Below are 25,751 nucleotides of genomic sequence, written 5' to 3'. Positions count from 1 at the left end.
ACTGTTCACCACATCGTCCATCAGGGTTTGCAGGGCTGACCCAATTGACCACTGCCATGTTCCTAAAAATGTTTAAGAAGACGCAGAAAATGACTTTACTACAACTGTTTTCATAACCCTTACATGAGAAAAGCTAAAAAGTGATTATACTTGCCATCTAAATGTAATCGTGGTCGGGTAGACCCTCCTCCAGGGCAGACACCTCGGCAGACAGCTGGTCCCGCCAGGGAGCACCACTGACTGCCTCCAACACGTTCTCCCCCTCCTCATCCTCTGGCATGTCGTCCTGCACTTCATCGTCTGGGGCCATGATGTCACCGGCTCCCAGGCAGATGTTGTGCATTTAAGTTGATGCAGCAGTACATTGGCCTTGTCTGGATAGAGACATGAAGATTAAGAACAACAGGATTAGATGATAGCAATGTCATTTTAGCTGATATAATTCCAGTGAATGTTAACCCCTTAATGCCTGGTGTTGCTAATTTGTGACCAAACAATTCTGGCCTTTACTTATTTTACTTCATCTATATCCACTATTTAACTTTTTTTTTTACGTTTTTATATTTAGATTCATTTTTCCTGTATTATTTTTTCGTTATATAATTACAAATAAAATCAGGCAGTAAGGGGATAACAATTTAGACAAATAATGATTTATTTCTCAATATTAGTTTGGCTTCTCAACACATTAGTGATAGTGAAAGTAGTGATTTAAGTCAGTTATTTACAGGGTTTGTACACATTTAACTATTCAATTCAAATTACTAAAGTTACAAACATAAGCCTATATCAAGTCTTACAAATAATTATAACATTTTATATTTAAACATATTTGTCAATCTGCTGACAAGCGTTTGTTTAATAACTGGTATATTATGATCATTAGCAGGCCCCTGTGGGTGAAAATAATCTGGGGGGTCTTCATCTTGTTTTATTGTTATTATTATTTTTTTTTTTTTTTATGTTGGCGAGACGCTACCGCCACCGCCTCGCCAAGCCGCGGCCGCCGCCTCGCCAAGCCGCAGCTGCCGCCGCGGTAGCGTCTCGCCAACATAAAAAAAAATAAAAAATAATAATAATAATAATAAAACTCGATATGCTTGCATGTTTATTTGACGTTAACACACGGTTCTTTGTTGTTGCTTTCGCGCGTGCATATAGTGAATGGCAGGGCAAAAACACATGGAGTTCTCGCCGTAAAGCAAGACCGACTCTCGCGGTCTTGCACGAGACTTCTGAGCCTGTGGGTGCGGGCCGAGGGCTCCTGCAATTGCAAGTACGGTATTTCCCCCCCAGACCACCAGGGCGGCCGAGAAAACCTTTGTTCGACCTGAAATGACTCATTTAATCATCCAAAACGGTATGGAACACATTAATTAACTGAAAAATGTTGCATAGTATGCCTTTAAGCATCATCACAGGTTGGGATTGTAAATATAAAAAAATGAGAAATTTAGAAATTACAAATTTGGTTGTGCTCATTTTAATAGCATTGAAGCTCAACATTGCAGCAAAAGGAGGCGTTTGTGTCAAAGACTCTTATTTTAAAATTTCAGTTGAACCGGAAGTGGTGTGTACGTAGGTTTATCGTGACCGCACCGATCAGTAAGTGAAGAACCAAGGTGTTTGCCGGAGCTTATTGGGAACAATCAGGGAGTTATTACTGTTGTGACATTAAAGATTAAAAATAAAGAGGAATAAAATAAAGGTAACCGCACAGGCAAACGGCAGCAGGAACCCACCCAACAGTGTAAAAGCAGTGCATGACGAGGTCTGGTGACAACACGGCCCGATAACGGGGAGGACAGGTTGTAACGACAGGTTGTAACAGCAGAGGAGACGACAGGTATAACAGCACAGGGAGATGGCTATTTCTTTTATTTTTTTAACAAAAATAAAATAAATAAACCTTTAAACTGTTTATTATTTTTGGCATGTTGGAAATGAAAATTATTCTTATTGATTCTGAAAGTTATGTGTTTTTGATACAGTTAACATGTCTGGGTTCATCTTTAACACTCTGAGATCTAAACAACTAGTATCAGACAGTGTGATCCTGTTCTTTCTGAACTAACTTTACTTTGATTATGTCTCGGCTTTAAACACAACTTTCTTTTGTTTTAAATCCTCATGTTATACGTTTCAACTAGATTAAGACTCAACAGTATTTATCTTAAATGATCTAGACATGCATGCATTTATGTGTTCAGTGTATTTATAGCTCAACACTTTCAGCTAAATGGAATAATCATGTTTAAAAACTTTATTCTGGTGGAATAAACAACTGTTTTGGGGCTACTAATTATGTATGTATACATTTCTTGAAATTGTTTTAATGTCATTGTTTCTAGAAAAAATAAATTGCGTAATTTATTTTCTTAAAGTCAGTTATTTTGCTATAAAAACAAAAACAGTTGACCTGCGACAACAAGCAGTCTATTCTAAGGGCTGTTACCATGGTGACAGACATGTGGTCCGTTCAGTTCTTCCTGTTTCAACGTCAACAAAATCATGTGACCACGTTGGCGTGGTTTGTGGCGTAATGGAATGAAGACAATGAAGAGAGTGACGATACAACTTTGTGCTAAAATATTTTTAACCTCATCAGCTCCTATGACCTCTGAAATATTCAGGTCTATTAACCATTTGGCACAGATCAACATTTTTCACGCCCTCACCACTGATTCTTTGAGGTTTTCTCTCCTCTGCGATGGTGACGTCAGTGTATGACACAGCACGGTCCACTCTGCCTGCAGAAACAAATGAACCATAGAGACACAGCAGCTTTAAAGTTACTAATAGGGGTCAAAGTTCAACAGCAGATCACAGGCATGCAATGCAGCAAAGTCTGATATCCTGTGTTAAGGTTTTAACCTAAGGCCATCTTTGTATCATGCAGCTAACGGAAGCATTCTTAGTTTAGACATGGGAGCTTTTGAGAAAAAAATCAAATTAAAAGTGTATTGATTTACTAATTCTGGCCTTTCTGGCTTTATCTCCAATACATCTCACATGAGCTGCCCCCTCTAATGTGTATCAACTGAGTTCTTTTAAATCAAGATTAAAAACACATTTGTTTAAAATTGCCTTTGACTGTTCTAGTTAAACTGTTCTACTGCTTTTAATGTTCTTCTTTGTTTCTACATTCTATCCCTACTTGCTTTTATTTTATTTTCTATCTACATTTTATTCCTACTTGCTTTTATTTAGCTATATTTTAATCATGTAAAGCACTTTGCATTGTCTTTGTAGTGAATTGTGCTGTATAAATAAATTTGCCTTGCCTTGCCTAAGTGGATACGTGTGCAACCTACTGCTCCCTTTAAAGGGGGTGGGTTAAAATCCAGAGAATTTTTTCCCACAGAGGGACAATATTTCTTAAAATTATATTTTCTGTCCACTGTATATTTAAGCATCATCACAGGTTGGGATTGTAAATATAAAAAGATGAGAAATTTAGAAATTACAAATTTGGTTGCGCTCATTTTAATAGCATTGAAGCTCAACTTTGCAGCAAAAGGAGGCGTTTGTGTCAAAGACTCTTATTTTAAAATTTCAGTTGAACCGGAAGTAGTGTGTACGTAGGTTTATCGTGACCGCACCGATCAGTAAGTGAAGAACCAAGGTGTTTGCCGGAGCTTATTGGGAACAATCAGGGAGTTATTACTGTTGTGACATTAAAGATTAAAAATAAAGAGGAATAAAATAAAGGTAACCGCACAGGCAAACGGCAGCAGGAACCCACCCAACAGTGTAAAAGCAGTGCATGACGAGGTCTGGTGACAACACGGCCCGATAACGGGGAGGACAGGTTGTAACGACAGGTTGTAACAGCAGAGGAGACGACAGGTATAACAGCACAGGGAGATGGCTATTTCTTTTATTTTTTTAACAAAAATAAAATAAATAAACCTTTAAACTGTTTATTATTTTTGGCATGCTGGAAATGAAAATTATTCTTATTGATTCTGAAAGTTATGTGTTTTTGATACAGTTAACATGTCTGGGTTCATCTTTAACACTCTGAGATCTAAACAACTAGTATCAGACAGTGTGATCCTGTTCTTTCTGAACTAACTTTACTTTGATTATGTCTCGGCTTTAAACACAACTTTCTTTTGTTTTAAATCCTCATGTTATACGTTTCAACTAGATTAAGACTCAACAGTATTTATCTTAAATGATCTAGACATGCATACATTTATGTGTTCAGTGTATTTATAGCTCAACACTTTCAGCTAAATGGAATAATCATGTTTAAAAACTTTATTCTGGTGGAATAAACAACTGTTTTGGGGCTACTAATTATGTATGTATACATTTCTTGAAATTGTTTTAATGTCATTGTTTCTAGAAAAAATAAATTGCGTAATTTATTTTCTTAAAGTCAGTTATTTTGCTATAAAAACAAAAACAGTTGACCTGCGACAACAAGCAGTCTATTCTAAGGGCTGTTACCATGGTGACAGACATGTGGTCCGTTCAGTTCTTCCTGTTTCAACGTCAACAAAATCATGTGACCACGTTGGCGTGGTTTGTGGCGTAATGGAATGAAGACAATGAAGAGAGTGACGATACAACTTTGTGCTAAAATATTTTTAACCTCATCAGCTCCTATGACCTCTGAAATATTCAGGTCTATTAACCATTTGGCACAGATCAACATTTTTCACGCCCTCACCACTGATTCTTTGAGGTTTTCTCTCCTCTGTGATGGTGACGTCAGTGTATGACACAGCACGGTCCACTCTGCCTGCAGAAACAAATGAACCATAGAGACACAGCAGCTTTAAAGTTACTAATAGGGGTCAAAGTTCAACAGCAGATCACAGGCATGCAATGCAGCAAAGTCTGATATCCTGTGTTAAGGTTTTAACCTAAGGCCATCTTTGTATCATGCAGCTAACGGAAGCATTCTTAGTTTAGACATGGGAGCTTTTGAGAAAAAAATCAAATTAAAAGTGTATTGATTTACTAATTCTGGCCTTTCTGGCTTTATCTCCAATACATCTCACATGAGCTGCCCCCTCTAATGTACTCATTCCTGATCCTCTCCATCTTCATCCCTCCCAGAGAGAACCTCAACGTCTTCATCTCAGCTACCTTCAGCCTTGCCTCCTGTCTCTTCCTCAGTGCCCCTGTCTCTAAACCAGACAGCATCGCTGGTCTCACCACCCGCTAGGACACCTTTCATTCTCACTGATTCTCTAGTGACACAGCAGCTTTACAGTCTGGTTGTCTGAGCAGCTACAAGCAGCTATGCAGCTAGTAGCTCCTCACATGGCTGTTAGGAGGCAGCTCTGGTTCTAGGCTTTAGGAAACTCAGCACTGTGGGGACTGCAGCATGTGGTAGTAGGAACCTCTGCTCAGCTTCCCTGGTGTAGCTGCTTCTTGTCAGAGCCTGTGCCGGATGCAGTGGGTGACTTCAGATCAGCTTTCTTTTCAGCCTGGCCACAGGAGAGGAGATCGTTTCACGTCGTCTCGACTCAACTTTCCTGCAACAGCTAAGAAAGGTTACAAACAGACCGTCTCCAGTGCTTTTGACTTTTAAATTCTGATGTTGGTTTCTCAGAAAACAGACTACTCAGCCTGGCCGACTCTGCAAATGTCCCTGGGTGTCCAAACCCATTCAGGCCCAGGAGGCTGTCTCCAGGGTGGGGGTGTTCCTCCCTGCAATAAAAAGCCATAACCTTTGAAACTTGCCAATAATTTACCAGATGATTTCCATGAGGTGTCACAACTCAAACCAGTTAAGGCTGAGCTGTGGTTTTATTTAAATTTGATGGAGTTGCAGTCAGTCTGTAAACAAATGAAACATATTTTGAATACTAAATTTAAAATAACTGAGTGAACTATGTTAGGGTGACCAAACGTCCGTATTTCCCGGGACATGTCCGTATTTCACGTCCTGTCCCGGGCGTCCCGGGTTTTTTTTATAAAGTGAGGAAATGTCCTGTTTTTTCGATTACCTTCATTGGTACGTCACGCTGCGTGTGACGTAATCCCTGAGCCGCGTCAGTGTGGGCAGCCCTGTTATTAATCAGAAGATAGAGTCCTCCCTCGCGCTAGTCGGCCGCGCTTGCCCCCCCCCCCCCCGCTCGGCCGCGTTCCTGCATTATACAACCCCCCCCCCCCCCCCCCCCGGCTCGGCCGCGTTTGAATCACACCCCCCCCCCACCCCCGTTGCATCACACCCCCCTCACCGCTCAGCCGCGTTTGCATTACACCCCCCCCCCCCCCCGCTCAGCAGCCGCGTTTGCCTTACAACACCCCCCCCGCTCCGAGGTGTCCTGGTTTTCCCAAATGAAAATATGGTCACCCTAACTATGTTTATCTTTCTGTTTAATAATTTCATTAATATTACAAAGTTTTTTATATAAACAAATACAGAGCAAAGGGACAAGCCATGAATCAACACGTATTTGATAATATATGTTTGAAATGTACAACATGTCAAAAGTTTTTGTGTATTTTTTTTATCTGTGTGAACCATGGATGGAGAAACATTTCTGAACTTGGTGGGGCTGATCAGGGAATACTAGTAACACACATAAAACACCAGCATTCCTCTGATCACACGACTGATTTGTGTCCCATGATACAAGCAAAACCATTTTTAGACACCAGAATGTGTTGCTTTCTCACAGGTTGTGGTCACTGAGCCTAATAAATGGAAACTTTCTGACCCAATCTTTCAGGAGGATTTGATTGAACCTGACTTTGTAAAACGCCTTTAGATGACATGTTTTGAATTGGTGCTATATAAATAAAACTGAAATATTTGATGTTCTCAAAAATAATTTTTGAATATCATCTTGTTTTGCTCTCATGAACTGAATGTGTCCATCAAGTGGGCGATATACATCTTTATGCAGTACTGGCACTTTAAATTTTTTACAACTCTGCGTAATGGGACTAAAATTAAAACAAACAACAACAATTTGTTCTCTTTTTACTGCATTTCCACTGGTTATTTCCCCCCCTCTGTTTTTGCAGAATACAGCACCTACATCCTATCGAGTATAAAGGTCTACAGCTCTTCTTTGGACTCATGCCCAGTCCGGACAGACCTGTTAGACAAGCCAACGCCCAACTATCATGTAGCCTGTACGCTTCCTCTAGCAGCTACTTTAGCATTGAAACCTCACTATGTTCCTTACGGGCGCTAAGGAGCTATAAGGAATCCCACAATCCTTTGTGTGACATGAAGAATGAGCACAGCTCACCTCATGGAAATCAATCCAAAATGTCCAGAGAGAAGAGAGTGCAGAGAAAATGTGGCATTTTCTATTTTGATTCAATTCAATGAAATTTTATGTATATAGCGCCAATTCATGATACATGTCATCTCAAGGCACTTTCCAAAGTCAAATTCAATCAGATTATACAGAATGGATCAGATGCTATCTCATGGTGCTGTTGGTTGAAATATGACTTAACTAGTGTTTAATGTCACTAAACACAACAGCTTGTGCTCAAAACACCTTTGGATAAACTGCAAGGAAATCAGTTGTGACGTCACTGATAAGTTTACAGAGTGACTCACAGGGTTTCACCATGTAAATATTTACCCTTATCTCTCGTTATCAGAGCTCTGCCAGCATATTCTTCACCTCTATCACTGGAACAGACTAACTTAAACTTCAAAATTCACAATAAAAAAAAACTATTTACCTATTTTGTGGTATAATTTTTCTAGAATTCATGTCATTAACTACAAACAGGAACTGTCCTTATATCGTCCTTTACTTACCTCCATATCATAAAAATACAGCCACTTCAGTCTAGCTTTTTACTATTAAATTAATAAAAATCTTCCTTCTAAGACATTTTTGGTGTTACTTTATTGTTGTTGTTTTTTTAAATTGTCTAATATTTTTTTAAATTGTCCGCATTGCCGGCAGTAAGTCGGACTCGTTTCCGGTGAGAGTTGGACTCCGCCAAGGCTGCCCTTTGTCACCGATTCTGTTCATAACTTTTATGGACAGAATTTCTAGGCGCAGCCAAGGTGTTGAGGGGATCCGTTTTGGTGGCCTTAGGATTGCGTCTCTGCTATTTGCGGATGACGTGGTCCTATTGGCTTCATCAGGGCGTGATCTACAGCTCTCACTGGAGCGGTTCACAGCCGAGTGCGAAGCGGCCGGGATGGAAATCAGTGCCTCCAAATCCGAGACCATGGTCTTGAACCGGAAAAGGGTAGAGTGCCTTCTCCGGGTTGGGGAGGATGTCCTGCCCCTAGTGGAGGAGTTCAAGTATCTTGGGGTCTTGTTCACGAATGAGGGGAAGATGGAGTGGGAGATCAACAGGCGGATTGGTGCAGCATCTGCTGTGAAGCGGGCGCTGTACCGATCCGTTGTGGTGAAGAGAGAGCTGAGCCAAAAGGCGAAGCTCTCGATTTACCGGTCGATCTACGTTCCTACCCTCATCTATGGTCACGAGCTTTGGGTCGTGACCGAAAGAACGAGATCCCGGATACAAGCGGCTGAAATGAGTTTTCTCCGTAGTGTGTCTGGGCTCTCCCTTAGAGATAGGGTGAGGAGCTCAGTCATCCGGGGAGGACTCAGAGTAGAGCCGCTGCTCCTCCACGTCGAGAGGAGCCAGTTGAGGTGGCTCGGGCATCTGGTCAGGATGCCTCCTGGACGCCTCCCTGGTGAGGTGTTCCGGGCACGTCCCACCGGGAGGAGGCCCAGGGGAAGACCCAGGACACGCTGGAGGGACTATGTCTCCCGGCTGGCCTGGGAACGCCTTGGGATTCCTCCTGAGGAGCTGGTCCTAGTGGCTGGGGAGAGGGACGTCTGGGCCTCCCTACTGAAGCTGCTACCCCCGCGACCCGACCCCGGATAAGCGGAAGAAGACGGACGGACGGACGGACGGTCTAATATTTTGGTGTTTTATTTTTATTCTGTTCACCACTTTAAACCTCACTTGTTAAACAAGAACAAATGAATGCTGGATGTATTAGAAGCTATGTTTTATGCTACAGCTTTCTCATTTCTAGTGACTTTCTCTATCAAATCTGCCGGTTCTCCCTGTCAAACCCTTGGCTGCCATGAAGTATTTTCACTTTAAATGTAGTCAGGATGAAAGGTGGAGCCTTTTAGGAGTCTGGGGGTGTTTTCTTTTTCTGTTGCTGACGGTTTGCTGAGCCATAGGGTCTTTACCAGCTTATATCTGTCACTGGCTGTTCTATTTTGTCTCACTTATATCACAAAACATTCTTCTGTAACATTACACCATCTGCTGGAATCTGCTCTCCTAGTAAGCCTAGAAACATCTAGTCGTCTGATTATCACTCCAGATTTCCTCTACAGATTTTAGTTTTCTCTCAGCAAAATCCTAAAGGCTGCTTTAGTCGGTTAAAATAAAAAGGAAGGTACACCCAACCAGCATGAGCGAACGAGTGACACTTCAGATTCTTTACAGACATGAAGCTCTGCTGACCTGTTTAAAATGATCAGACTTTAAGTTGATCAAATGTTCTGAATCTGCTTTGTTAGTCCATCACCGTATTATAGAAACAAGGAGAAACGGTTCCCAGCGTCACTGTCAGATCCTACCTTTACTTCAGGCTTTAAACGGCTGAAGACTCCTTGTTGTTGCTTGACTGAAACCCAAGGATCATGTGACTGAGCAGCTCTGTTCTGATTGGCTGAAACCTGTTAGGCAATAGAACAGCTTTTCCTTGAGTTTTGGTAACAGTTTCCATGAGAATGATGAGTCATGCATTTATCTTTTGTTTGTTACATTCCCAAATCTTTGTTGAAGTTTTGTGATTCGTCTCAATTAAATTACAAAAACCAAAGAGCTTCCCAATGGTGAGTATGTTTTTGTTGTTTAGAATAATAAAAAGAAATCTGATGTGCAACATGTAATGTTTTACTAGTTTTTTTTTAATCAGGCAGGTCTGTACAAGAGACGCATTTGCGTCTCTTGTACAGATTGTGTGCTCCCCCCAACAGCATTTCAACAAAGACCAGCACAGGTGACTAGTGCAGATGGAAAGGTGTTATTTTTAATTAGGGCATAATTATAAGACAATGTAAAATCTTACAATTCAAAATGTTAGGTACAACATGAAGCATTCGTCTTTTATGGACCAGATTTGTACTCTTTAAGTTTTTAGTAAATAGAACAGCTATCCAATGACTTATACTCAAATGCAAATTATGGTGCAATAAAATGTGCTTTAAATGTATTTATCAAAACTTATTAAATATAGCTAGTTTTTTCAATGAAATACTGACCCAAGTCCTGTTCTTGTATTGCCAGACCAAAGGAAATGATCACATTTTGTAGAGGAGGTAAAACATTTTTACAGCCTAACAATGGTTTGTTTGTTTTTTATTCATTTTTTGTCCCTAAAGTGCTTTTAACTTTATAATTATGTCCCATGTGGTGAAAAGTTTGGGCACTCCTGTTTTAAAAGGACTGAACTTGTATAGCGCTTTTAGGGTAAAGTAACTGAATAAACAAGAGTTATTGTTGCAGTCGAAGGTGTGACAGAGACAGACTACATGTGTTGTGTGTCTAGTTGTTCTGCCTAAGGTCAGTCTCTATTAGGGCATCATCATCATCATCATCATCATCATCATCAGCTCTCTTTAGCTACGGCTGGTCAAGGGGCGGGACTATCCTGGAAGAGAGGCTGTGGTGAGAGAAGAAGCCATTAAGTTTAGACTCTGTGGAGTCTGCAGAGACTCTCTGAGGTGTCTCTGATTCTGCTTCATGGGTGCAACCATAGACATAATATAAGAGTAGACGCGTCATTGGGCGCAGGTTCGCACGTCAACGTCACCGCCATATTGTATGTGGCAGAAAAAAGTTGAGTTCTGTTATTGTGAACGTGGATCAGAGAAGATGCCTCATTCCTGTGCTGCAATAAATACACACACACACACACACACACACATATATATATATATATATATATATATATATATATATATATATATATATATATATATATATATATATATATATATATATATATATATATATATATTTGTGTGTATGTGTTATGAATATAAGGATCAATTTGTTAAATCTAAACATTATGGTCTTCATTATTTCATAAAACCATGTCACATGTGAACCTTTAGGAACAGACTTTTTGGGTGAGTATTAAAGAGGTAAAATTAATAACATGAGGAAAAAAAAGTCCTAGGTGAATAAAGTAAAAATAAACAAACAAACACAAAAGTGATAATGTTATGATAAAAACATCATATTATGAGAATTAAGGGGGGACATTTCCAGAATAATCACAGTTTGCAGAATTATTTCACTCCTTGAGTAATAGGGCCAGGTTAGATTATTTTAAATATTTTTATTCTTTACGAGAATAAATTCAGGAGAATGAAGCTAAAGGGATACGAAAATAAACTTGTAATATTACAAAAAAAAAAAAAATACTGTTTAAAAAATACTGTTTAAGTGACTGAGTAACTGCAGATTTGCAACATTTAAGATGGCGGACGCTCTGACGCATCGCAGCATAGGCAGAACCCGCCCAATGACGCGTCTACTTTTATATTATGTCTATGGGTGCAACAACTCATCTGTGCACCGTCACCAAGAGAAGGCTGATAGGCAGACAGGATCTCACTGAGCTGAGGAGCTGGGATCAGGCTTTGTCCGTTTGAAATTTGTGCCGCTGGCACCAAAGACCACCGGCATTTAGCAAATAGACATAAATTTGTTCATTCTAACAGACAATAGAAAAGGGGGAATTGTTGCTCAGATTTCATCTCTGACAGTGACCAAAAAAGAAAGTAAACCTCTGGTTTCAACTGTACATAAACGTATCCAGTCGATAAGTATCTTTTCAACTTTATAGTCACATTTAAACTAAAACCGTTTTTCCACTCGCAATATTAAAAACATGTTCTTGAAAGTACTTGCACATTAAATGGGTTGTGGTTAGGTTGTACGTTACTATGGGAGGGACTTTGTTACGTAGAGGGGGTGGATATACGTCATCATATAAACAGCGTAAACTGCAGCCTTTCGCTTCATTCAGTGTTAGGGAGTCAGAGCAGAGAGGCTGAGATGGTGAGAGCTGCAGGTCTCTGAGAGATTCTCTTCATCCGTTCAGCGTTGTGGACCGTTGGTCTGGACGCCTGTTAAAGGTGAGCCTTGCTGGTCTTTTGTTTGTTTTATTTTATTTACAGCAATACACAACTGTTGTGAATTCTGTCAAACGCCATGGCAAAAGTTCCCTTTCATTTATTATTATTATTTTATTTTTTAATGGGGTGGAGGAAGAGAGGAATTAGATAAGAGAGTTCTAATGGAGAAGTTTGTTCTAGGTTTGCTGTTGATTTGCGCTCCGCACATTCAGCGCCATTTTCATCCAGCCTGAGCCGATACAGGCTCAGGCTGCAGCTCTCTAAATGCTCCTAGATATGGGTCCCGTGTTCATGCATATCCTAGTAAATTACTGCACACCCTGGATTTACTGTTTACTCTGAGTCAGTTATGACTAAACATTGCTCCATGGAAAAAGATCTTAGCAGGGTTGTTGGTCTAATCTGGTTTACTTATTTTTAGCTGAGATCTGCACAAAGAAGTGTTGCAAAAGGCGTGAGGTCCGAATTCAGTTAACTGCACTTTAAAACAATTTAAACGGCGCTAAATAGTCACGTCTGACCCAAGCTGACTGGGTTTTAGAACCCTGCAGGATTTTATCGGAGGGTTCGCACAAAGGCACCTGACCCACGCAGGTGCAACTAACATGCGCGCCATGCGTTGGCAGCCAAATAAATTATGTGTGATCATGCGCGGGACGCACAGCTTATATCACAGCTTTGATCCAGCAACATGTCTACGTGACCCACACAACTTGGTCCCTTATCTAAGTTGCTGTCAATATTGCTACAAAACTCTGTTTCCAGTCTCTGATTTTACTTCAGAGTGTCAGCAGCACACATGGACGCAATGGCGTAGGTTTGATTGGAACTTTGGTGAGGACACTTTTGGTCCTACGCAATATGCATGCTCCTATCTTTTATGCTTGACTTGAGCGTCAGGGCGCATTTCGTCTGTCTTAAGAGAAAAGTAGCATTTGTTGCCACATTTATACAAATGTTATAAGCACTACACACACTAGATGAATGTTTGAAAAGGTTTGCATTTGAACTTATCAACAACAGAGACAGAAGGTAAATACATGCCTATTTAACCAAATATTTTCAAACTGTGTCTGTTCTTTGTAGATTTATCCTGAATTTTCTTTTGAAGATATAGAAATGCGCAGAGATAAACTCCACCCTTGTTTTTTTATCTAACATACTCTCTGTATCATAAAACATAAAAAAATATTCAGGGGACTCCAAATAAATGTATTGTATTTACGTCTACACAGGAAGTAGAAGTGTAACTGACAACATTTAAAATATTGACTTCAATATTTCAACAAATGTACAGCTGGGCTATAGTTACTTTATGTAGCCCATTTCATGTAATTTAGCTTAACATCCCACACATTTCTTGCGTCACACAGTCCGCACACACCTGCTAGACAAGCCAACGCCCAAATTTAATGATGCCTGTTTGCTTCCTCTAGCACAGGGAGAAGACAACAGATTCTCCTTACCCCTCTCAGACAACTTATTATTGTTTTTAATAATTATTAAAAAATAATACTTGTATAATTATTAATTATTTTCCTAACAGTGAGTTGTCAATAATTATTAAACGTTCACTAAATCTTAATACATAATCAGCATGGAGGACCCAATACTGTACTTTGAGTAAGACTGATATTTTCCTCAGTTTTATTTGTCTTTACCCTAATTTTAGAAGTAAAACTAGTCAAATAAAAACCACTATAATGTGGAACCCTAATTATAGTAATAGTAATATCCTCTTTATTGTCATTGAAACATGGATAACAACGAAATTTGTTCTCTGCTTTTAACCCATCACCCTTGGGGAGCAGCCCACTGCCACTGTAGGGCGCCCTGGGAGCAATGTGGGGTTGAGGGTCTTGCTCAGGGACCCAGAGTGCCGGCACTGGGGATCGAACCGGCTACTTGCATCCTTCTCTGATTGCAAGCGCGCTGCTCTAACCAGTCGGCCAAGACCCCCCAATTATGCTATTATAGCTAAGCAAAAGTCCAAACAAAAAATAACAGTTGTTTAGGCGCCATCTAGTGTTGTTATACTGAATATTCAATTCAGTTATTTATTTATATAGTGCCAATGTATGATGCATTTCTTCATCTACGAGTCAAATTAAGTCAAATCCTGCAGACAGGTTGGTCAGAAAGTTTCCTAGGACTGAATAAGTGAAGAAACATTCAAATGTGGATTTCCTTTTCTTTGAACAAGAAAAATGTTAATGCTCTCAAATGACCAGCTAGAGAGAGAAAAATCTACACGGTACAAAAGAAGCTGAAGAGAACATGAAGACTGCTGGGAAGATGTGTAGGAGCCATAAATGTTTACAGTTTAAACTGGTTATGAAAAATGTTTGGAATGTGATGAGAAACTGAACTTGAACTTTCGTACATGTTTTCAGTTGAAAATGAAAAACGGGGATGAAAGAAAAGTTGCAATGACAAGATTTAAAATGATTTATTCTTGTTTATATTTAAAACCGTTGTAACTTTTGCATCTGTTAGTTTGGCTTTATAACCGGTTAAAAACAGGAATAACTGTTGGGAATTGTCAGAATGTGCATAAAATTGCTGCTGATGCTGGAGCTGATGTGTTGCTGACTCTCCTCCTCTGTCTCCTCTCACAGGGAGAAGATGATCTGCAGGATCCTGCTGCTCATCATCCTCAACTCATGTCTCTGTGGTCAGTTTCCATCTTCTCTTTGTTCAGTCTAAATCCATCAATAATCAGTGAAAAGTCTGTCAGTGAAGGGAACACTTCAATCCTCCAGCTGCATCTGATCAAGCAGTTTGACTTGAAGAGCATCAAGCAGAGCTCTGACAGCACAGAGAGCATCATGGGACAGAAAGCTCTAGAGATGTAGTTTAAAGACTCCCATGTTCCAGTTCTCAGTGTGTCTGCTCCTCTCTTTCCCTCTCTGTCTCCTCAGCAGCAACATTTGTAGTGAATGTGACACAGAGCTCCTATCAGGCAGAGGAGAACCACAGCATCACTCTGGAGTGGACCTTCACCACCACACCTGATGAACCCTGGAGATATCTGGTCATCTACTGCAGCTTGTTAACTCCTAGGAAAGAATTAGTCCTGTATCGGGTCCATGATGGTGTTGAGGTGTCAGAGTCTCAGGATGAACAGTTTTCAGGACGAGTCCAGAGTGACAAAGACGTCCTCAGAGAAGGACGAATCAGACTCCATGTGTCCAGACTGAGGACTGAAGACTCTGGAGAGTATTACTGTGGTGTGACGACTGATGATGGATCTGGTTCTGCAGGGACCATCATTACAGTCACCGGTGAGTTCACTCAGTAGGTCATTTTATGATGATAAAATAAGGTTATTTACACCACAGACGGCCCTGCGATAGACTGGTGATCTGTCCGCTGATAGCTGGAGATAGGCATCAGCACCCCTCGCGACCCCATGAGGGATAAGTGTGTAGGAAAATGGATGGATGGACACCACATATGTGGCGCCATCTAGCGACAGTATCACAGAACTATCATAATGTCAATGTCAGGATTTGTTTATCGATGAATTTAGAACACACACACAGACAAAAGTTTGAGAGGTTTATTGGAGGGAAGATGATGGGTGGTAGATGATGAAACCAGAGGTGCAGGTGATGGCAGGAGCTGACGGCCCGGAGAGAGAGTCCATTGAAGCTGGGTGGCTAGGAAAGCAAAGTGCTGCTTGGTTAGCAAATCACTGGAGACACCAGGGCACTGAGCAGAGTTTTCTCAGAGCAGCTAGTCAGGTTAGCAGATCTCTGCAGACACCAGGACACAGAGCCTGGAAACGATCTTTGTTTCACCTGGAGATGCTAATAGCCCTTAGCTGCTTCCTTGTTTTAACTCTTGCTGCGCAGTACGTACTTCTGTTAAAATTGTAAATAAACACAAAAGGCTTTATTTACTAACCAATTGAGCAAAAACAAAGTATAAAACACCAAAATAAATAAAACGGCAGCAGGACATGATAATCTTTTATAAAAATTTTGAATGTAACCAGAGTGAGCTTAGTGACGTATACATTTAAAAAAAGTCAAATAACGTGACTACACACCTTTAAAACATGTTAGGACATTTAGAAAAAGTTCTGGTCAAAGATCCTGATTGTTCTAAATTACTGCGCTGGCTCAAACGTTAGCTGGTAACGGCAAAACACTTGATGCTGGTTACCTTGGCAACGCGTCACAACAAGAGATATTAAATAGTTCCCTCAGTCACTTTTTGTAGTAGAAGTGGAATAATGTCCTTTCCAAATAAAAGAAACTCTTGTAATGAACATCAGTGTAACCCTTCATTCTACATGCTCATGGCTCACTCTCCTTCAGACATTTAACATTTTGCACTTTTACCTCCTGCTTGTTTTTGGTCTTGATCTCCATTTAAGGTAAACGCTGCTGCTCTTCTGTTTAGCTAACGTTAAACTGTTACTAAGCAACAGACAGAACAGCTTCATCCAGACCTTGGATCTCTGATAAAGAACAAAAACCATCAGAACGTTCTCTGTAGACTCTCATCAATCATGTTGCTGTTTCAGAACCAAAGTCAGCCAAAGTGACGATATCAGAACGGGTTCTTCACAGGAACCTCATCATTCCAGCCCCACAGGATGAGACCATCAGTACCGGTGAGTCAGCAGGTCAAAACAGATGTTTCAGCTTCTGATTATAACCTAACTTTAACTTTTTACTGTATATTCTGATCTCTTCTTATTCCAGGACGCTGGTTCAGGCTGCCTCTGTGTTTTGCTGTTATTTCCTTCATCATTTCTCTGAATTTAATTTTCATCTTAAAACTTAAAACGGACAAGAAGTAAGTCAGAAATCATTCAAACATGGCGCCGCTTCTTCCTCCATCAGAACATTTATTAAATGATAAACCTGCTTTATTTTTACAGATTTAAAGAGAAACTGCTGAGACAAGCCTCCACCTTGGAGTCTGGATGCCTTGCTCAAGAGCAGGTCTGTGTTCATGTAGATGGGAGCTCCATGAGGTCTTCTCTCCTGCAGCTTTCTGAGGGCTCGGATTCAAACCAGCAACTGCAGCATCAAGGAAAGCCTGGAGAAGAGCTGAGCCTTCAGTCAGAGGACCATGGATGATGGGTCCAGAAAGACTCATGATTTCTCTGCACCTTTATTTCTCTCATCAGCTCTGCAGTCCGTCTCCTCAGCAAATGTTGGAGGATTTTAACCTAAAACAGCAGAAGACCTGCTGCTTGTTTGACTCTGGACTCTGTTGTTCTACTGGAGCGCCCCCTTCTGGTCGCTGCCAGACTCTACAGGAACCTTCAGACCAACACACAATCAGAGGTTGTGGATTTATCTACAGGAAGTAGACGGGCTAATTGCAACATTTATACATTTCTACCTCAGAAGAAATCACACTTCTAAACAAAAGACCTGTGCAGAGACTTTTTCCACATGTATAAATGTCAAGGGAAAATCTGTAATATACCAGTTAATAGGTTTTGGGTGTAATTTCCCTCGGCAGCCTCTGACACATTAACACATATTATACAAGGAGGAGTACGAATGATGGACAATGAAACTATACATTACCTGATAAAAATTTAGCTGAAAAAATACATACAAACGGGCATCTGGTCAGGATGCCTCCTGGACGCCTCCCTGGTGAGGTGTTCCGGGCACATCCCACCGGGAGGAGGCCCAGGGGAAGACCCAGGACACGCTGGAGGGACTATGTTTCTCGGCTGGCCTGGGAACACCTTGGGATTCCTCCAGAGGAGCTGGTCCAAGTGGCCGGGGAGAGGGACGTCTGGGCCTCCCTATTGAAGCTGCTACCCCCGCGACCCGACCCCGGATAAGCGGAAGAAGACGGACGGATGGATATATACAAATGCTAAACATAATATAATTTTATTTATCTACTTTTCTATGAATCTTTTTATATGGAACTACATATTTATATAATAAAGTGATAATAATAAATCCTCATATTCCTAAAACTCATTGAGTAACATACTTTGATCAGAAGATGTGCCTAAAGTAATAAAATGTGACATTTGGTTGTTGAAGGGAATTAAGCCAAATGATCAAATAAATGCAGGGATACCTACTTGTTTAAAATGCTGTTTTGACACCATGTTAAATATCTATTGTATGTTGGCTTATTCATAATTCTGTTGGAAGTTTGTCAGTTTCTGTTACTAATAGTTTTAAAAGAGAAAGCTGATTGTTCTTGCGCTTTTCTTAGTAATAATCAGGCCAGCAGACGCTTTGGTCTGATAATTTAGCACTCCTGCATCAGCAATACACACTGAGCTATATTATACACTGGAGTGCTAATTGCCCGCTGTTAGAACGAGTCGCTTTGAAGCCACCAGCCGCCATATTGGTACTCCCTATTTCCCCTCAGTAACTAGGGAATATGTGCGCTACAGCATCGCATAACGAGGATTTTCTCATGTTCAGGGGGGGGCTTAAAACTTTTAAAATGTCAAATGCCATATACTTTTATGTTATGTTCTAAAACTATCAAGTACTGAGAAAGTCATGTGCTGAAATATTTTGCATGTTATTTATTTACATATAAATATATAAATAACAATATACAAAAAATATATATTTACATATATGTATACATATATATATATACATACCCAGCCATCCCCGCATCTCAAGACGTCTTAAGATGTGTCTCAAGACACATTTGCTGAGATGTCTTGGTAAGTCAAGACGTGTCTATAAGACGTGTCTATAGACATGGGTCTTAAGATGTCTTGAGGTGACTTGAGATGTCTCAAGATGTCTTGGAAATACGAAGATGTCTTGAGATATCTGAAGACGTCTTAGAACTAAAATTTAGTAAAATATCATAATCCACTATTCCTTGATAATAGTTTACAAATTATTTGTTTACATAAAAGAATGACAAACCCTATATGACACACTGAGTATTTAATAATAAAACATAGGGAAATACAGTTCAATGTATTGCAATTATTGCACATTCTGTACATGTTAAGAGGGTTAGGTTTGACATCAAGTTACCTGCGTGTGTGTGTGTGTGTGTGTGTGTGTGTGTGTGTGTGTGTGTGTGTGTGTGTGTGTGTGTGTGTGTGTGTGTGTGTGTGTGTGGTAAGGTTACTCTGTATAAGAGTGTAGATATGCATTTCTAAGAAACAATTTGTTCCTTGGATTGTGAATGATTATTTATTTTTTTTAACTAATTGACAGTACTGTCCAGTGGTGGCAGCAGACTTTGTCCCGATTCCTAGGTTTTCAGTTGGCTCCCAGAAGCATTTGTGGTGGAGGAACAGGAGGGTGTCAGTGATGGCTGATGTTGGAAAAATGATTTTTCTCCCTTTTTGATACTGTTAGCAGCCTGTCAGTGGGTCTTCTGTGCGTTGCAGAAAGTGGTACCCTCAAACAGGACCAGTGGATTATCTGGGGAGAACCATTGTGCATGTAGCCATGGGATACAAAAATGATCTCTAGTAAAACTGTAACCTAACCTAGTGTTATGCATTATGCTATGAGGTTTACATTGCCCGGTTTCTCTCTAATCCTGCTTACACATTATATTCAAGATGTAACTGTACCAGAGATTGTAGCCCATATGGTTGTGGTTTTCACTGGTTGCCTGTCAGTCATTCACATGGGTTGGGTTGAAGGGGGCTATCTCCACAAATGAGCCAATTCTGAGAGTCTTTACATCAAATCTGTGAATGAGATAAAATATTTTTAAAACACTTGCATTCATTAAAAAGGTATATTATAAAAGGCATATTCAATTCATTTAGATAAATATCCAAAGGTATAATACACAATATGATGCACAGCTTCTGGGAAATGCTAGTATGTTGTGTTGCTGGTACTATTGCTGCTCTGCGCCATCCTTTTGTGAATTTGGCTGAAAAAATATTCTGAATTCAGTACATTACTACTGCTGTTACACAAATGATAAACATTGATAACATACTTATGTTCAACTGCAGATATCACTGTGGCTGATCCTGATGGCCTGTAAACCGGGGCGTAGCCTGGAAGCCCGGCAACAGATGTATTTTCTGCTGTTTCCTCATTTGGTGTTGACAGTGTGCAAAGGGTATCCAACACAGCAATCCTCTTCACCATTGATTTTTCAATACTGACACCATTTTTGTGAGCGATAACTGAAGTACAACAAAAATATCAAGACTGAGCTTCAAACACCTTCAGGAACTAGTATATGAAATGTACAGAAAATTTACCTACCCAAGTCCTTGATCCTCTGGTGGTATCCCTCAAAGCGGTTGCAGTCACCAATCATAGGATGGCCCAGGCCAGCATATCAATTTGCTCCCCAGTGCGTAGTACATATAAACTTATAAATGTAATTATGAAATTATCAACTTACGACGTTGCCTCTGTGACGTTTACAGTGATAAATTCAGGTAGATGAACACAGAAATGTAGCAAAATGTGAACTCTGCTAACCTCCAACTGCCTACTAACTGAAAACAAACCTGAGATTCGGAATGTTAGTAAAAACTGCCCTTCAAAATAAGAGCTCATTCAAAACAAAGGTCCATTCAGATTCATGCCTGAAAGGCAACACAACCCATGATGCCCATATTTTCCCTTTTTGCCCCCGAATTTTATAATCATAAAACTCCTGTTAAAACAAAATAGCTTGGTCATGCTTTTGAGACAGGCTGCAAAGGGTGTCTTAAGCCATCTTAAGATTGAATGTCATAAGACAAAAAAAGAGGTCTTAAGACAGCTCAAGACACTCAATGTCTTTAAGACACAAAATACTGTCTGAGAGCATCCCATTTCCTGCAATTGCATGTCTTAAGACATGGGTGCATGTCTTCAGATTTTTGTCTTAAGATGTCCTAAGACGTCTTGATGTGCACAAATGTCTTGAGATGTCTTGATTCTTCTTATTGAGACATCTTGAGACGTCTTGAGACGCTGTGATGGCTGGGTATGTATATACATACATATACACATACTTATATATACATATATATATATATATATATATATATATATTTAATATGAGTAACATGTAAAATATTTCAGCACCTGATTTCCTAGTAGTTGATAGTGTTAGAACATCCACTGACTGTAGAATTACCTGTAAAACGTTTTCACACAGCCAGAAAACTGCTTGTTGTTGCAAGCAAATCCTATGGGATTCTCTGAGAGTGGGGAGTAGCAAGATGGCGGCCAGTGACTTCAGTTTATATATAACATATATATTCAGTATAATAGAGATCAGTGGAAATACATGGTAACACTCTTACTGTGAAATATTTAACTTTTCTGTTTTCTTTGTATTTACTCTGCAACTATATCAATGATAAAATGTTAATTTTTATATTTTTTCTTATTCAGTACCAAATATTTTACATATGTAGGATGTATTTTATAACACACCAAAACTGCTATGTTTTTATTGTCATGGTGCGTTATAATTTGGTTGGGTAGGGTTACATGTGATTCAGTATATATAGCAATAATTAACCATTGTAGTCCAGTCTTGCATCTCTAGCAGGAGTCTTCAGAGTCTTCAGAGCGTCCAATAAGTCCAAAACTCTGATGAGAATGTGAAAACATGGCTTCCCATCTCCACCAGGATCAAATGTCTCTCCTCATTCATCGATGCAGGCATGGAAATGTTCCTCCTCACTTCAGAGAACTGCTCAGCCCACAGTTTAGAAAAGCATTTTATTTTTTAAAGGTGATTACTATTTTAACTGTTTTAACCGTTCTTTCAATTTAGTGTCCTGTAGGTTGTGCTTCAGTGGCCTCCATTGTTTTATATTCTGGGAGCACTTTATATTATTACTATTATTGTTTATTTATTTATTTCCTGACATGTCCGTGTTCAGGTTGTTTCCTCTGCAGTACCATAAAGGGTCACTAGATGTCACTGTTCATCTGCACCGCAGGTGTCAAACCTGTGACTCTGGATCCATGGGCCAGAATCTGTAGGACGTTTCCTTAAGAACTTTCGTATGACCTGTCAGGGGGCAACTTTCTTCCACCGGGAAAAGTTGCTACACAGCAGTGAACTCAAAACACCAATGTTCCCACGTTTTCACTTGCACATTAATAAGTTATAGCCGATAAAAAATCTAAACTGTGGCGCTCCGGTCCAAGAGGTCACGTGATTAATTTTTTGCTGCTCAGCCAATCAGATCGCTGTATTGTCAGCTGTGCGCGTTCACGAAGAAAGCCCAATAATAGCATTTTCAGGCGCCAGCTGGCAGAGATCTTGATGGCAAGAAAAAAGAAATAGCCCAGACCATCCGTCCATCCATCCATCCATCCATCCATTTTCTAACACGCTTATCCCCGCTGGGTTCGCGAGGTGCCGGTGTCTATCTCCAGATGTCAATGGGCCCCTTCGGAATTTGTAGAATTTTGTATTGTATTTTTGAAATCAATAAAAGTTTAATAATAAATGAAATTTGTTTTTTTTAAACTCCTAATACATTGTTCTATTTTTAAAAGCGACATATCTCGTTTTCTTAATATGGTTAATATCTCTATATGTTCTTGGTTGAATTAAAATCTTATTAAATCTGCTAATTTTGGCTGTACCTTTATTCAGTGTTCATTTGATCACACGTGGAATCCGCTCTATATGATCTATTCATGCGGGTCAAAAAGAAAAGAGAAAGGAAAATGACAAATCAGTAGACAGCTATGATGGACTCATGAAGGTGGATTTTTGGTTTAAGCACAGACATGCGACAATCTAATAACATAAAGCTAATATTTTCGTGACACGTTGAAATGACCACAGAGCCGTTTTCTTTCTCATAACGTGTTATATAGATTGATCAATCGAGTTTTAACCGACATAGCAATCCCTTGATCGCACATTTTCAACTGAACGATAATGTAACAACACCATTGCTATATTTCGTTAAGAAAAGTAAAACATCTTCATTCCCACGCCTAATAGGTTGGAAATGAGGCGGGGTTGACTAGATTCATTCTTCCAATTCTGGCAGGGATAAGTTGTTTGGCACATCGACACCTGTGCTATCCTAGCGCAGCAGGTCTTGGTGATATCACAGTAAATTGGGAAAAAGTCTGGACTATTTCTCCCCTGCGATGGACTGGCGACCTGTCCTAACCTGACGAAGCCAGATGGATTTGCTCCGCATATCCATCTGGAAACCTTCCGTTGAAGTAATTTTGGGAAGGGGCGAAAATACTGGTTAGCTGATTGGCCTATGTTGGTGATAGACGGGCCAAATAAACCAATCAGATCAACGAAGCATATGACGTACTAACAGCGACGACGAAAACACAACCACAAGCTCTCGCCGAAACCAGTCGGGAGAAGAGCAAAAACATCTTTTCCTCTGAGAAAAGTCTCCAGAGCAGTGCCTTGCTCTTCTTTCAGTGAAGATACGTGGATACGCCACACCCCCCCGGTCCGCGAGTCGTCCGCGCAAAACTTGTCTTCTTCAACACCCACCCCGCTCCGTCAGTCACCGCCTCGCCTAAACACTGCACGCTAACGCTAGTTTCGTCGGCTGAAGCCGCCATGTTCTTTAGACTGAACTGTCGCGCTCCTCGTTGCGTCACACCTCAACCCGCCTCAAAGCCAACGCTGATTGGACGTTCGTTTGGTGAACGGCTCCAAATTTTCTTTAACGTAGAGTAGCCAGACTGATCTGCGAGTGAAACCTTGAAAGCTCGCGAGATCAGGATGGTCTCACGAGGCTAGACCTGTCCAGTTTATACAACGCCTCTCGCCCATTGACAGCTGGAGATAGACACCGGCACCTCGCGAACGCAGGGACAAGCGTGTTAGAAAACGAATGATGGATGTTCTGGGCTTTTTCTTTTTTCTTGCCATCAAGATCTCTGCCAGCTGGCGCCAGAAAATGCTAGTATTGGGCTTTCTTTGTCTGGAAACAGATGCATACAAACATCTTACGGGCGCAGCCATGATGACGTGGTAAACTCGCTCAGCTGACAATACAGCGATCTGATTGGCTGAGCAGCAAAAATCGAATCACGTGACCTCTTGGACCGGAGCGCCACAGTTTAGATTTTTTATCGGCTATAACTTCTTAATGTGCAAGTGAAAACAGCTAAAGCAATGGAGTTTGGACTGCATGAATGACATCTGTGTTAACTGTTTTGCAAAAGGACGGTGAAAATGATTCAAACCAATGAAAATGGGTTAACTCATTTGCAAGACGTGTCTTTTGCTCTGCTGAGGTGGTGATGATGAAAACTGAGAGGTTACCAGTTTCTTCAAACAGGTCAAAGCAATCAATAAAAACTGTAAATTTAGGCAACTATGATTGATCATGAGGTAAATCACAGCCTTTCACTTAGAGGGACAAAGAGTCCAACCTGTTCTCAATAGATACATGGTTGCATCCATTGTAAGAGTTTTTCAACTGGTGAGCAGGTATTGCTGCTATACAGTATATACATCTCTATCTATTCCTATAGAGGAATTATATAATACATGGAGATTGAAGGTATATGATCACTGCCCCTATGAGCAGATGCCCTTGCTCAATGCAATGTCTGCTGCTGCCCATGATATAGATGCAGAGGCATGTCAAGGATGGATCAGGCATGCAAGAAGATTTTTCCCTAGGTGCATTGCAAGGGAAAATATTGAGTGTGACGTAGATGAGGCCATGTGGCCTAATCGTCAGGACAGAATGGACTAGAAGGAACAAACAGCCCTAGTATTTTCTGTTGGAATCTTTCATTTTTTGGAATATTTCATTTGTTTATCTGGGGAAAAAAAGAATGAAGAATCAATAAAATTTGCATCACAGCATATCCACTCCTGGATCCATTTTTTGCAAACAGGTAAATTTGACTACAAATGACACTGCCATGTAAGCTGGGTACAGTCTTTGGCTACAATGAACCAGCAATGCTGCACTGATTCACATTGAGTGTGGTGTTTTGTATTTTGTTGCCCCTTGTGTAACGAATGATTGGAAGGGCTCAAACATTTGTGTGCAAGTTGTGTTGTTTGAGGGCAAAACTAGTTTTTGGTCCATATTTTAAATGTTTTGGCAGAGTTGTGACCTTTTGCAAACACAATGTTTAATTTTGACCATTGGTGCCACTGTTTAGGCCTCTGCGTTAACTGTTTTGAAAAATTTGGGTTTTGAGTTGACTGCTGTGTCAAAGCAACCAATAAAAACTGTAAATCTGCTGTGTCTCTATGGTTCACTTGTTTCTGCAGGTAGAGTGGACCGTGCTGTGTCATACACTGATGTCACCAGCGCAGAGGAGAGGAAACCTCAAAGAATCACTGGTGAGGGGCATTAAAGCCATCACTGCACAAAAAGCACCCCATGACCTCATTATCTGTTATTTGTAACTTTCCTGAACACAAAAAAATGTAACCATTTATGTCAGTTTATGCCTTCATTATGTGTAATGTGAACCGGAGTAGCCAAAGAGAAATTTCAGCATGGTAACATGTGGTGACAATAAAATACTTCATACTTTGACTTTTCCTCTTCACACTGACACTTACACTGGTGTCATTGCAACCAGTTGCCAGAGGGGGCAAACGTCTGCAAAAATCCTGGAATTTACATGATGCCCCTTTTAAATTTACAGAACATTATGTAGAAAAGTGTCAGTGCCAAGGGAAAATATGAATTATACC

General features: G+C 40.3%; 1 protein-coding gene across 5 annotated transcripts in view; it reads left to right on the top strand.

Moving 5' to 3' along the window:
* The window catches only part of LOC118565786, a 144,259-nt gene that overhangs the window by 48,057 nt on the left and 70,451 nt on the right, over nucleotides 1-25,751 (top strand). Inside the window, exons 1-5 of one of the 5 annotated variants that reach the window (XM_036146782.1) lie at nucleotides 12,035-12,128; nucleotides 14,747-14,802; nucleotides 15,050-15,412; nucleotides 16,663-16,752; nucleotides 16,844-16,937. The exons of 1 other annotated variant lie outside the window; for it this stretch is intronic. In XM_036146782.1, the coding sequence (XP_036002675.1) occupies nucleotides 14,754-14,802; nucleotides 15,050-15,412; nucleotides 16,663-16,752; nucleotides 16,844-16,937 (596 nt within the window). In that variant the 5' untranslated portion in view covers nucleotides 12,035-12,128; nucleotides 14,747-14,753. Of the gene's footprint in view, nucleotides 1-12,034; nucleotides 12,129-14,666; nucleotides 14,803-15,049; nucleotides 15,413-16,662; nucleotides 16,753-16,843; nucleotides 16,938-17,022; nucleotides 17,788-25,751 lie in introns of those variants that run through there. 3 more of the 5 variants (XM_036146785.1, XM_036146783.1, XM_036146781.1) reach the window with 3 other exon arrangements.

The sequence above is a fragment of the Fundulus heteroclitus genome, chromosome 14 (assembly GCF_011125445.2).
Source record: "Fundulus heteroclitus isolate FHET01 chromosome 14, MU-UCD_Fhet_4.1, whole genome shotgun sequence".
In the NCBI taxonomy this organism is placed as follows: domain Eukaryota; kingdom Metazoa; phylum Chordata; class Actinopteri; order Cyprinodontiformes; family Fundulidae; genus Fundulus; species Fundulus heteroclitus.
This window is presented reverse-complemented; position numbering and strand designations above follow the sequence as displayed.